This window comes from Pristiophorus japonicus, chromosome 1 (assembly GCF_044704955.1).
Source record: "Pristiophorus japonicus isolate sPriJap1 chromosome 1, sPriJap1.hap1, whole genome shotgun sequence".
NCBI classification, from domain to species: domain Eukaryota; kingdom Metazoa; phylum Chordata; class Chondrichthyes; family Pristiophoridae; genus Pristiophorus; species Pristiophorus japonicus.
In genome coordinates, this window is record NC_091977.1 from 3,582,166 (window position 1) to 3,595,550 (window position 13,385).

At 49.7% G+C, this 13,385-nt stretch overlaps 1 protein-coding gene across 1 annotated transcript in view; it reads right to left on the reverse strand.

Moving 5' to 3' along the window:
• The window catches only part of cplane1 (ciliogenesis and planar polarity effector 1), a 306,637-nt gene that overhangs the window by 42,397 nt on the left and 250,855 nt on the right, over nt 1-13,385 (reverse strand). Inside the window, exons 37-39 of the mRNA XM_070877077.1 lie at nt 13,000-13,050; nt 11,030-11,154; nt 5,330-5,522 (exon numbers count right to left, since the gene is read on the reverse strand). Coding sequence (XP_070733178.1) covers nt 5,330-5,522; nt 11,030-11,154; nt 13,000-13,050 — 369 coding nt within the window. The remainder of the gene's footprint in view (nt 1-5,329; nt 5,523-11,029; nt 11,155-12,999; nt 13,051-13,385) is intronic.

Consider the following 13,385-nt stretch of genomic DNA (forward strand, 5'->3'; position numbering starts at 1 on the left):
CGGAAAAGAGTGACTAAATTAAATGTTGGTCCCTTAGAAGATGAAAAGGGGGATTTAATAATGGGAAATGTGGAAATGGCTGAGACCGTAAACAATTATTTTGCTTCGGTCTTCACAGTGGAAGACGCAAAAACCATGCCAAAAATTTCTGGTCATAGGAATGTGGGAAACATAGAAAATAGGTGCAGGAGTAGGCCATTCGGCCCTTCGAGCCTGCACCGCCATTCAATGAGTTCATGGCTGAACATGCAACTTCAGAAGGGAGGACCTTGAGATGATCACTATCACTAGGGAGGTAGTGCTGGACAGACTAATGGGATTGAAGGTAGACAAGTCCCCTGGTCCTGATGAAATGCATCCCAGGGTATTAAAAGAGATGGCGGAAGTTATAGCAGATGCATTTGTTATGATCTACCAAAATTCTCTGGACTCTGGGGAGGTACCAGCGGATTGGAAAGCAGCTAATGTAACGCCTCTGTTTAAAAAAGGGGGCAGGCAAAAGGCAGGTAACTATAGGCCGGTTAGTTTAACATCTGTAGTGGGGAAAATGCTTGAAGCTATCATTAAGGAAGAAATAGCGGGACATCTGGATAGGAATAGTGCAATCAAGCAGACGCAGCATGGATTCATGAAGGGGAAATCATGTTTAACTAATTTACTGGAATTCTTTGAGGATATAACGAGCATGGTGGATAGAGGTGTACCGATGGATGTGGTGTATTTAGATTTCCAAAAGGCATTCGATAAGGTGCCACACAAAAGGTTACTGCAGAAGATAAAGGTACGCGGAGTCAGAGGAAATGTATTAGTATGGATGGAGAATTGGCTGGCGAACAGAAAGCAGAGAGTCGGGATAAATGGGTCCTTTTCGGGTTGGAAATCAGTGGTTAGTGGTGTGCCACAGGGATCAGTGCTGGGACCACAACTGTTTACAATATACATAGATGACCTAGAGGAGGGGACAGAGTGTAGTGCAACAAAATTTGCAGATGACACAAAGATTAGTGGGAAAGCGGGTTGTGTAGAGGACTCAGAGAGGCTACAAGGAGATTTGGATAGGTTAAGCGAATGGGCTAAGGTTTGGCAGATGGAATACAATGTCGGAAAGTGTGAGGTCATCCACCTTGGGGGAAAAAAACAGTAAAAGGGAATATTATTTGAATGGGGAGAAATGACAACATGCTGCGGTGCAGAGGGACCTGGGGGTCCTTGTGCATGAATCCCAAAAGGTTAGTTTGCAGGTGAAGCAGGTAATCAGGAAGGCGAATGGAATGTTGGCCTTCATTGCGAGAGGGATGGAGTACAAAAGCAGGGAGGTCCTGCTGCAACTGTATCGGGTATTGGTAAGGCCGCACATACTAGCCTTGGAGGGGGTACAGAGACAATTCACTAGGCTGATTCGAGAAATGAGGTGGTTACCTTATGATGATAGATTGAGTAGACTGGGTCTTTATTCCTTGGAATTCAGAAGGATGAGGGGTGATCTTATAGAAACATTTAAAATAATGAAAGGGATAGACAAGATAGAGGCAGAGAGGTTGTTTCCACTGGTAGGGGAGACTAGAACTAGGGGGCACAGCCTCAAAATACGGAGGCGCCAATTTAAAACCGAGTTGAGAAGGAATTTCTTTTCCCAGAGGGTTGTGAATCTGTGGAATTCTCTGCCCAAGGAAGCAGTTGAGCCTAGCTCATTGAATGTATTCAAATCACAGATAGATAGATTTTTAACCAATAAGGGAATTAAGGGTTACGGGGAGCGGGCGGGTACGTGGAGCTGAGTCCACGACCAGATCAGCCATGATCTTGTTGAATGGCGGAGCAGGCTCGAGGGGCTAGATGGCCTACTCCTGTTCCTAATTCTTATGTTCTTATGTTCATAGCGAAAGGATTTGAGTGTAGGCGCAGGGAGGTCTTGCTGCAGTTGTACAGGGCCTTGGTGAGGCCTCACCTTGAGTATTATGTGCAGTTTTAGTCTCCTATTCTGAGGAAGGATGTTCTTGCTGTTGAGGGAGTGCAGCGAAGGTTCACCAGACTGATTCCCGGGATGGCAGGACTGACATATGAAGAAAGATTGGATCAACCTGGAATTTAGAAGAATGAGAGGGGATCTCATAAAAACATATAAAAGTCTGATGGGACTGGACAGGTTGGATGCAGGAAGAATGTTCCCAATGTTGGGGAAGTCCAGAACCAGAGGTCACAGTCTAAGGATAAGGGGTAAGCCATATAGGAGCGAGATGAGGAGAAACTTCTTCACTCAGAGAGTGGTGAACCTGTGGAATTCTCTACCACAGAAAGTTATTGAGTCCAGTTCGTTGGATATATTCAAAAGGGAGTTAGATATGGCCCTTACGGCTAAAGGGATCAGGGGTATGGAGAGAAGGCAGGAGTGGGGTACTGAGGTGAATGATCAGCCATGATCATATTGACTGGTGGTGCAGGCTCAAAGGGCTGATTGGCCTACTCCTGCACCTATTTTCTATGTTCGCCATGTTTTTGCCTACTCATTTAGTCTGTCTCTATCCCCTTGAAGACCCCTTACAGCCTCCTCACAACTTACATTCCCACCTAGCTTTGTATTATCAGCAAACTTGGATATATTACATTTGGACCCCTCATCCAAATCATTGATATAGATTGTGAATAGCTGGGGCCTTGTGGCACCGCACTAGTTACAGCCTGCCAACCCGAAAATGACCCGTTTATTCCTACTCACTGTTTTCTGTCCGTTAACCAATCCTCAATCTATACTAGTATATTACCCGCAATCCCATGAGCCCTAATTCTGTTTACTATCCTCTTGTATGGCACCTTATTGAATGCCTTCTGAAAATCCAAATACACCACATCCACTGGTTCCCCCTTATCTATTCTGCTAGTTACAACTTCAAAAAGCACTAACAGATTCATCAAACATGATTTTCCTTTCATAAATCCGTGTTGGCTCCACCCAATCCTATTATTCTTTTCTAAGTGCTCCTTAATAATGGATTTTAGCATTTTCCCTACTACTGATGTTAGGCTAACTGGTCTGTAGTTGCCGGTTTTCTCTCTCCCTCCTTTCTTAAATAGCAGGGTTACATTAGCTACCTTCCAATCTGTGGGAACCGGTCTAGAATCTATGGAATTTTGGAAGATGACAACCAATGCATCCACTATCTCTATCACCACCTCTTTCAAAACCCTAGGATGTAGGCCATCAGGTCCAGGGGATTTATCGGCTTTCAGTCCCATTAATTTCTCCAGTGCTAATTTTTTACAAATACTAATTTCTTTCAGTTCCTCATTCTCGCTAGACCCTTGGTTCTCCACTATTTCCGGGATGTTTTTTGGGTCTTCTTCCATGAAGACAGACACAAAGTATTTGTTTAATTTCTCTACCATTTCCTTATTCCCCATTTTAGTTTCTCCTGTCTCAGCCTGTAAGGGACCCACATTACTTTCGCTAACCTTTTCCTTTTTACATACCTATAGAAGCTTTTACAGTCTGCTTTCATGTCTCTCGCTAGTTTACTCACATTCTATTTTCCCTTTCTTTGCCAATTTCTTGGTCCTCTGCTGAATTCTAAAATCCTCCCAATCCTCAGACTTACTGCTCTTTTTGGCAACATTATAAGCCTCATCCTTTGATCTAATACTATCTTTAACTTCTCTTGTTAGCCACGGGTTGCATCACTTTTCCTGTGGGGTTTTTGTGCCTTAAAGTAATGTATGTTTGTTGTAAATTATGTAATAATTTGTTAAATCCTAGCCATTGCTTGTCTACCATTATACCTTTTAATGTAGTTTCCCAATCTACCTTAGCCAACTCTCCCCTCATACATAGGTAGTATGCTTTGTTTAGATTTAAGACCCTAGTTTCGGATTGAACAAAATCACTTTCAAACTTCAAATAAAATTCCATCATATAATGGTCACTCTTTCCTGAAGGCTCCTTTGCTATAAGGTTATTAATTAGCCCTTTCTCATTACAATACAGGTACAGCACAGGTTAGGTACAGAGTAAAGCTGGGGAATTTAAGTTCAATTAAAGAAATCTGGAATGAAAAGCTAGTATATAATGGTGACCACTACTGTCGTTAAAAACCCATCTGGTTCACTAATGTCCTTCGATACAGAGTAAAGCTCCCTCTACATTGCCCTACAGTGCTCAAGGTAGGTCTGGGCAAAACTGGTCACATTACGCAAGGTAGGTCTGACCAGAGCCCTGTAGAGTTTGATCGGTACCTCCCTCTAACTTGTATTCTACTCTTCGGATGATCCTACGGGCTTTGTTGACTGTTCCTCAGCATTGGTTGGACATGTTGAACATTGAGTTTACTCCTTGGTCTCTTACAGCCTCATCCTTTTCTATCTCAATACCATTCATGAACACCACACAAAAGGTTAGTATGCAGGTACAGCAAGTGATCAGGAAGGCCAATGGAGTCTTGGCCTTTATTGTAAAGGGGATGGAGTATAAAAGCAGGGAAGTCTTGCTACAGTTATACAATATTGGTGAGGCCACATCTGGAATATTGCGTGCAGTTTTGGTTTCCATATTTACGAAAGGATATACTTGCTTTAGAGACAGTTCAGAGAAGGTTCACTAGATTGATTCCGGAGATGAGGGGGTTGACTTATGAGGAAAGGTTGAGGAGGTTGGGCCTCTCCTCATTGGAATTCAGAAGAATGAGAGGTGATCTTATCGAAACATATAAGATTATGAAGGGGCTTGACAAGGTGGATGCAGAGAGGATGTTTCCACTGATGGGGGAGGCTAGAACTAGAGGGCATGATCTTAGAATAAGGAGCCGCCCATTTAAAACTGAGATGAGAAGAAATTTCTTCTCTCAGAGGGTTGTACATCTATGGAATTCGCTGCCTCAGAGAGCTGTGGAGGCTGGGTCATTGAATATATTTAAGACAGAAATAGATAGATAAGGGATTATGGGGAGCGGGCAGGAAAGTGGAGCGGAGTCTATGATCGGATCAGGCATGATCGTATTAAATGGCGGAGCAGGCTCGTATGGCCTACTCCTGCTCCTATTTCTTATGTTCTTATGTGTTGCCTGTTTCCCTTCCCATGTGCAACACTTCACATTGTCTGCCTTAAATTTCCTCGCTCACTGGTCTGTCCACATAAATTTTGGCCAATGCTCAGTCAGTTTCAAGCCGCTCATCGATTGAGCCTACCGAGACTCCTGGGTCTCCTTCACCTTGGCCCTGAGGTGTTGCAGCACCATTCATTGTCCCTTCCCATGTCCAGTGCATCACGCGTGTGCACACTCCCATCACTCGTCATTCCTCCTCAATAAGTGCTGTCACCTAACACACATCCAGTACTCACTCAGCAGCGGGCAGGTATCTGGAGGCACAGCGTTGGTGACGGAGGCTGCCATGAGATGCAGTCCAGGTATGGACAGGCCTTCTCTTTCCGATGAGGGCATCAACTCAGTAACGGTTGTGGTAACTGGAAGGTCGTTCAGCAGTTCTCCAGCGTCGATGTCAATAACACTGAGGAACTTGTGACCACACACAGCCTGTGATTACAAAGGCACAAGAAGGCAGAGTTATTAGAGGGAAGGGACAGTACAAACCTACCCCGACATCCCCCAATCCCAACTACCCACCTACCCCCATATCCCCCAATCCCATCTACCCCCATAACCCCCAACCCCACCTTCCACCACATCCCCTAATCCCAACTACCCACCTTCTCCCATAACCCCAACTACCCACCTACCCCCATATCCCCCAATCCCATCTACCCCCATAACCCCCAACCCTACCTTCCACCACATCCCCTAATCCCAACTACCCACCTTCTCCCATAACCCCAACCCCAACTACCCACCTACCCCCATATCCCCCAATCCCATCTACCCCCATAACCCCCAACCCCACCTTCCACCACATCCCCTAATCCCAACTACCCACCTTCTCCCATAACCCCAACCCCATCTACCCACCTACCCCCATATCCCCCAATCCCAACTACCCACCTTCTCCCCACACCCCCAATCCCATCTACCCCATCCCCTAATCTCATTTACCCCCATAACCCCCAACCCCACCTTCCACCACATCCCCTCATCCCAACTACCCACCTTCACCCATAACCCCCAACCCCATCTACCTTCATCCCCCAATCCCATCTATTCACATCCCCCAATCCCATCTACCCAACTTCCCCCATATCCTCCAACCCCACCTTCCCCCAATCCCACCTACCCCCATATCCCCACCTTCTCGCATAACCCCATAACCCCACCTTCCCCCATAACCCCCCAACCCCACCTTCCCCCATAACCCCCGAACCCCACCTACCCCCATAACTCCCGAACCCCACCCACCCCCATAACTCCTGAACCCCACTTTCCCCCATAACCCCCCAACCCCACCTTCCCCCATAACCCCACCTTCCCCATAACCCTCCCAACCCCACCTTCCCCCATAACTCCCAACCTCCCCCAACCCCCAATCCACCTACCCCCATATCTCTTAAAACCTACTGACCTACCATCTCCCCTATTCCCAACCCGACCCACTTGCCCTTTCCCCACATCCCTTAGTCCCAGCTCTCTCCATGAACACATCAAGTCGATTGGCATGGCCAGTTTCAACATTCCCCGGTAACTACTTCCACAATGTAAACCTTCAGGCGAACAAGCTCCCCTGACTTCCCTGTGTGCTGCTTCTGGAGAGTGACAAGTAATTGCTGGTACACATCACGGTTGCTATCGAAGGGCCAACTGGACGATACACACATCGATAGGATGGGCTGGGCCAAGAGGTTTCAATCTAACACGTGAAGCTTTGGAGCATTCGGTCAATTGAACCCGAATTCAGGCTGCAATCTTGAGGGCACAGGGCAGGGTGATTCCACATTTAGATCCGTCAGTCATACCCCACGTCTTCCAATACACAAAGCTGTCCAACAGCCTGACCCGGACCTTCTACCTTGCAGATACCACCAACTCCAAGAGGTACGCTCTCAGGATTGACCCATGTCACACTGCACACTCACATTTGCTGCGGATCCTGTAGTTTGTGATACAGCACTGAACCTCACGGAGATACAGTAAAGGGACAGCAGGTCTTCCTACAGTTGTACAGGGTATTGGTGAGGTCACACCTGGAATACTGCGTGCAGTTTTGGTTTCCATATTTACGAAAGGATATACTTGCTTTGGAGGCAGTTCAGAGAAGGTTCACTAGGTTGATTTCGGAGATGAGGGGGTTGATTTTTGAAGAAAGGTTGAGGAGGTTGGGCCTCTACTCATTGGAATTCAGAAGAATGAGAGGTGATCTTATCGAAACGTATAAGATTATGAGGGGGCTTGACAAGGTGGATGCAGAGAGGTTGTTTCCACTGATGGGGGAGACTAGAACTAGGGGGCATAATCTTAGAATAAGGGGCCACCCATTTAAAACTGAGATGAGGAGGAATTTCTTCTCTCAGAGGGCTGTAAATCTGTGGAATTCGCTGCCTCAGAGAGCTGTGGAAGCTGGGACATTGAATAAATTTAAGACAACGATAGACAGTTTCTTAATCGATAAGGGAATAAGGGGTTATGGGGAACAGGCAGGGGAGTGGAGCTGAGTCCATGATCGGATCAGCCATGATCGTATTAAATGGCGGAGCAGGCTCGAGGGGCCGTATGGCCTACGCCTGCTCCTATTTCTTATGTTCTCATGTAGGTGCTGAATGACATATTTCCCTCTGTCCCGTTTGGGAATTGAAGCTTAAAGCTGGCCTAACACAACAACTTGTATTTATATAGCACATTTAATGTAGTAAACCGTTCCAAGGTGCATCACAAGGGTATTGAGACACAAACAATTTGACACTGAGCCACATAAGGAGAAATTAGAGCAGGTGACCAAAAGCTTGGTCAAAGGCGAATGTTTTAAGGAGCGTCTTGAAGGAGGAAAGAGAGGTAGAGAGGCGGAGAGGTTTAGGGAGGTAGTTCCACAGCTTGGGGCCAAGGCAACAGAAGGCACGGCCACCGATGGTTGAGCGATTATAATCAGGGATGCTCAAGAGGGCAGAATTAGAGGAGCGCAGACATCTCAGGGGGGGGGTTGTGGGGCTGGAGGAGATTACAGAGATAGGGAGGGGCGAGGCCATGGAGGGATTTGAAAACAAGGATGAGAATTTTGAAATCGAGGCACTGCTTAACCAGGAGTCAATGTAGGGCAACGAGCACAGAGGGTGATGGGTGAGCGGGACTTGATGCGAGTTAGAACACGGGCAGCTGAGTTTTAGATCACCTCAGGTTTACTTAGAATGTGGGAGGTCAACCAGGAGTTTTGGAATAGTCAAGCAGCGGATGAGCTGAGGCAGGGGCGGAGAAGGGCGATGTTACGGATGGTTATGCTGCAGATATGTGGTCGAAAGCTCATTTCAGGGTCAAATATGACACCAAGGTTGGGAACAGTCTGGTTCAGCCTCAGACAGAAGTTGGGGAGAGGGATGGAGTCCATGGCTAGGGAACGCAGCTCATGGCGGGGACTGAAAACAATGGCTTCGGTCTTCCCAATATCTAATTGGAGAAAATTTCTGCTCATCCAGTACTGGATGTCGGACAAGCAGTCTGACAATTCAGAGACTGTGGAGGGGTGGTGAGGTAGAGCTGGGTGTGACCAGTGTGCATGTGGAAACTGACACTAAGTTTTCGGATGATGTCGCCAAGAGGCAGCATGTAGATGAGAAATAGGAAGGGGCCAAGAATAGATCCTTGGAGGACTCCAGAGGTAACGAGTGGGAAGAGAATCCTGGTGATTCTCTGGCTACGATTAGATAGATAAGAATGGAACCAGGCGAGTGCAGTCCCACCCAGCTGGAAGATGGTGGGGAGGTGTTGGAGGAGGATGGAGTGGTCAACCGTGTCAAAGGCTGCAGACAGGTCCAGGAGGACGAGGAGGGATAGTTTACCACAGTCACAGTCACACAGGATGTCATTTGTGACTCTGATGAGAGACGTTTCAGTACTGTGGCAGGTGAGGGAACCGGATTGGAGGGGTTCAAACATGGAGTTGTGGGAACAATGGGCATGGATTTGGGAGGCGAGAACAAGTTCAAGGACTTGAGGGGAAAGGAAGTTGGAGATGGGGTTGTAGTTTGCAAGGACAGAGGGGTCAAGGGTTGGTTTATTGAGGACAGGGGTGATGATGGCAGATTTGAAGGAGAGGGAACAGTACCTGAGGAGAGAGAACCGTTAACAATGTCGGCTAACAAAATCGGCCAGAAAAGGAAGTTGGGTGGTGAGCAGTTTGATGGGAATAGGGTCAAGGGAGCAGGAAGTGGGTCTCATGCACAAGATCTGAGAGAGATCATGAAGGAAGATCTGAGAGACACTAGAGAGAGATATGAGGTCAGTGCTAGGGCGGGGGAACCTTACAGAAAGTTTGGCCCGGTGGGCTGGGGGAAGGAAGGGAAGAGGCAGAGGCAGCTGAACGGATAGTCTCAATCTTAGAGACAAAGAAGTCCATGAGCTCCTCACACTTATTGTCGGAGGTGAGGGTGCAAAGTGGGGAGAGGGGTTTAAGAAGACGATTAGCAGTGGAGAATCGAAGCCAGGAATTATCTTTGCATTCCAGAATGATTCTGGAATAGTGAGAGATTTTGGCAGACGAGAGCAGGACCCGATAATGCTTTATGTGGTCCAGTCAGATCTGGCGGTGAATGGCTCAACCAGTCATCTGCCATATCTGTTCAAGTCTGTGTCCCTTGGACTTAAGGGAACAAAGATGAGAGCTGTACCGGGGGGAATGGCCAGGGCGAGAGAGAGTAATTGTTTTAATAGGGACTGGGGCATCAAAGGTGGTGGTGAAGGTGTGGTTGAGCAGATCGGTGGCTGCAGCAATGTCACGGTGAATGGAGGGCCACAGGCCAGACAGAGAGCCGGGAGAGAATCCTTTCTTTCCAGGGACGGAAACAGAGGAGGTAGGCTTGAGGAGGGTGGTGAGGGGGTGGGGGTGTGGAGGAAGTGGTCAGAGATGGCCTTATCTGTGATTGACACGATGGGGGTAGCGAGGCCACGAGAGATTGCAGGGTCGAGAGGGTGGCCATGAATATGGGTTGGGGAGTTCACATGGATGGAGAGATTAAGGAGGACAGGGGGGGTCATGAACTCAGGGGAGCATGGTGAATTGAGATGGAGGTTAAAATCACCAAGTTTGAAAAGCCATTTGGTGCAGAAGCTGAGGGAGGATAGCAGGAAAAAAGTATCGGTAATAAAATGTTTTTGGTACTTGGGCTGGGCGGTAGAGAACGAGAATTTTAACTGAGAGGTGCGAGGGGTGAATTAGGTGAGATGCTCAAAGGAGGAGACAGTGCCGGAGGGGTAGGGGGACAGACCAAGGTGTGATTTGGTGAGGAGAGCCACACCACCATCACGGTGGTCTGAGTGGGGCAAGTGGTGGAAGGTATAGCTAGGCAGGGAGGCTTCATTTAAGAGTAAGGAGTCATCACCCCTCAACCAAGTTTCCATCAGGGCCATGATGTCAATGCAATGATCCACAATAAGTTCATGGATGGCAAGGGCCTTGTTCGCAAGTGAACGGACATTCTGGAAGGAGATGCGGAGAGGGTTGGTGATGGCTGCCCCATTGTCAGTGTCCACAGGGTCAGCGCTGGGGGGGGGGGGGGTGAGTTGGACGGGGAGGGGATTGGCAAGGCTAGCCCCCAGTGGGCGCGCTGGGCAGGAAGGTCGATGAGAGCGTAGGAGGAACAGTCAGGGTTGCTGCTCGTGATGAGGTAGCGACGAGTGCCTCGATGGGCCTTTTGTAGGCTGTACGGAGGGAAGCTGCAGGCTTGTCTAGGAGGGAATCGAGTCTGGGACGGCGGCAGGAGAGTAGGAAGGTCGAAGAGTAATGAAGGGTTGGGGGAGGGATTTGGGACGGCAGAGTATCCGAGAGGGGAGAGAGGAAAGGAGGCACGATGGCAGGAGAGAGCGGTCAGGGAGGGAGAGAGAGAGGGGGAAAAGTGGAAAAGAATTGATTGGCTTGGGTCCGGAGCGGCAGCGAAAGCGCGCACACTTACCTGGTCAGGTGCTGCATGAGCTGTCAGTGTTTGGAGAGGCTTCTGACACACTTCACTTGGGAACTGAAGGTTCATGAACACATCAGGAGGTAGAACCTGAGGGGCATTGACTGGTGTGTGTTGTACTGTCAGCAAGCAGAGCAAATTATCAGTCACGGTTATCAAGAGTGGAGCAAGTCTGATTACAGCTCATGAAACATTGATGGCACAGTGCTCACCAATGGGAACCAATCCAATAGAAACTGTTGACCAATGGGAGCCAGGCCAACAGTAACTGCTCACGAATGGGAACCAGTTACATCTATAGTTTCGAAAGGCTCACCATTCATAAACTTAACTCCTGGGAACAGAGCCTTTGCAGCAATGATTAGTTTCCGGGGGTGTCACCATGTAATTTCGACGCTGATATCATCCGCTCCCACCCTACTCCATGACACCGAATACCCGCATCCAACACTCGCTGGGGAACCAGGAGTCGGACAGAGAGAGCTTGCATTTATATAGCTCCTTTCACATCCTTGGTACGTCCCAAATTGCGAGACAGATGAGGAGTTACTTCCTGATGTGAAGGGCACCGATCGCGGCAGTCACCCTGCGCACAGCAAGATTCAACAGACAGAACGATGGCCTGACCAGTGCTTCCTGCCAGGGTGCAATTAACGCTTTTGAAACGGGACTTTCATCTCAGACTCCATTCCAGGATTCTTCCACAGTCGGTCCCTGATCATCTGAGCTCCCGGCAATGTTGCTCCAATCTCGGGGAGGGCCAGGGGCCAGAGCTGACTGTTCCCCCGGGGCCGGAGCTGACCGTTCCCCCGGGGCCGGAGCTGACCGTTCCCCCGGGGCCGGAGCTGACCGTTCCCCCGGGGCCGGAGCTGACCGTTTCCGGGGCCGGAGCTGACCGTTCCCCCAGGCCGGAGATGACTGTTTCCGGGGCCGGAGCTGACCGTTCCCCCGGGGCCGGAGCTGACCGTTCCCCCGGGGCCGGAGCTGACCGTTCCCCCGGGGCCGGAGCTGACCGTTCCAGGGGAGGCCCAGGTCAGGAGATAACAGAGTTCCGGGGAGGCCCAGGGCCGGAGTTGATCATTCCCCTGGGGCAGGAGCTGACCATTCCCGGGGACACCTGGGGCCAGAACTGACCATTCCTGGGGCCGGAGCTGACTGTTCCCAGGGAGACACAGGGCCGGAGCTGACCGTTCCCGGGGAGGCCTGGGGCCAGAACTGACCATTCCTGGGGCCGGAGCTGACCGTTCCCAGGGAGGCTCGGGGCCAGAGATAACCGTTCCCAGGGGCAGAGCTGACCGTTCCCGGGGAGGCACGGGGCAGGAGATGAATGATCCCAGGGAGGCCCGGGGCTGGAGATGAATGATCCCGGGGAGACCCGGGGCTGGAGATGACTGTTCCTGGGGAGACCCGGGGCTGGAGATGAATGATCCCAGGGAGGCCCGGGGCTGGAGATGACTGTTCCTGGGGAGACCCGGGGCTGGAGATGAATGATCCCAGGGAGGCCCGGGGCTGGAGATGAATGATCCCGGGGAGGCCCGGGGCTGGAGATGAATGATCCCAGGGAGGCCCGGGGCTGGAGATGAATGATCCCGGGGAGACCCGGGGCTGGAGATGAATGATCCCAGGGAGGCCCGGGGCTGGCGATGACTGTTCCTGGGGAGACCCAGGGCTGGAGATGACCATTCCTGGGGAGGCCCGGGGCTGAAGATGAATGATCCCGGGGAGACCCGGGGCTGAAGATGAATGATCCCAGGGAGACCCGGGGCCGGAGCTGGCCTTTCTCAGGACGGCCCAGGGCTGCTATCACCAACGACAGTGGCACCTGGTCCTGAAAGTATTGGAACCAAGTTCGGAGGGAAGTGCCTGTCGGCAGGGTGACCAACCAGAGCAGTGGGGTGGCTAACATGTTATCGCAGCTCAATGGCTATCACACACACGGGATGGCCAGGCTGCACTGCCCTTACCTGCTTTCACGATGTATTGGCTCTCAAGTGTTAGCTGCCGACAATGTGTTTCTATCAGATATAGCAACACAGCAAGAGTCAGCCAGCAGAGGATGTAGAGGAACAAGCTCGACAGAGTGAAGTCTCACACAGGGTCCTCAGCAAGTTTCTGATTCAAAACTCTCAAAATATCTCAGTCTACAGGTAAGTCTGCTCTGTGGGACCAGCACAAAATGGCCGTGCTGTGAATTATTAATCCTCTGCATTATTTAAGGGAACAGGAGAGTGGAGCAAAGAGGCTGAAGGGATAGAAAAACTTACAAAGACAGAGAGCTGGACAGTGGAAAAAGGAGAGAATATAAAAAGAAAATCAGAGAAAACACAGATAAGGAAGCACTCTAGTGTTT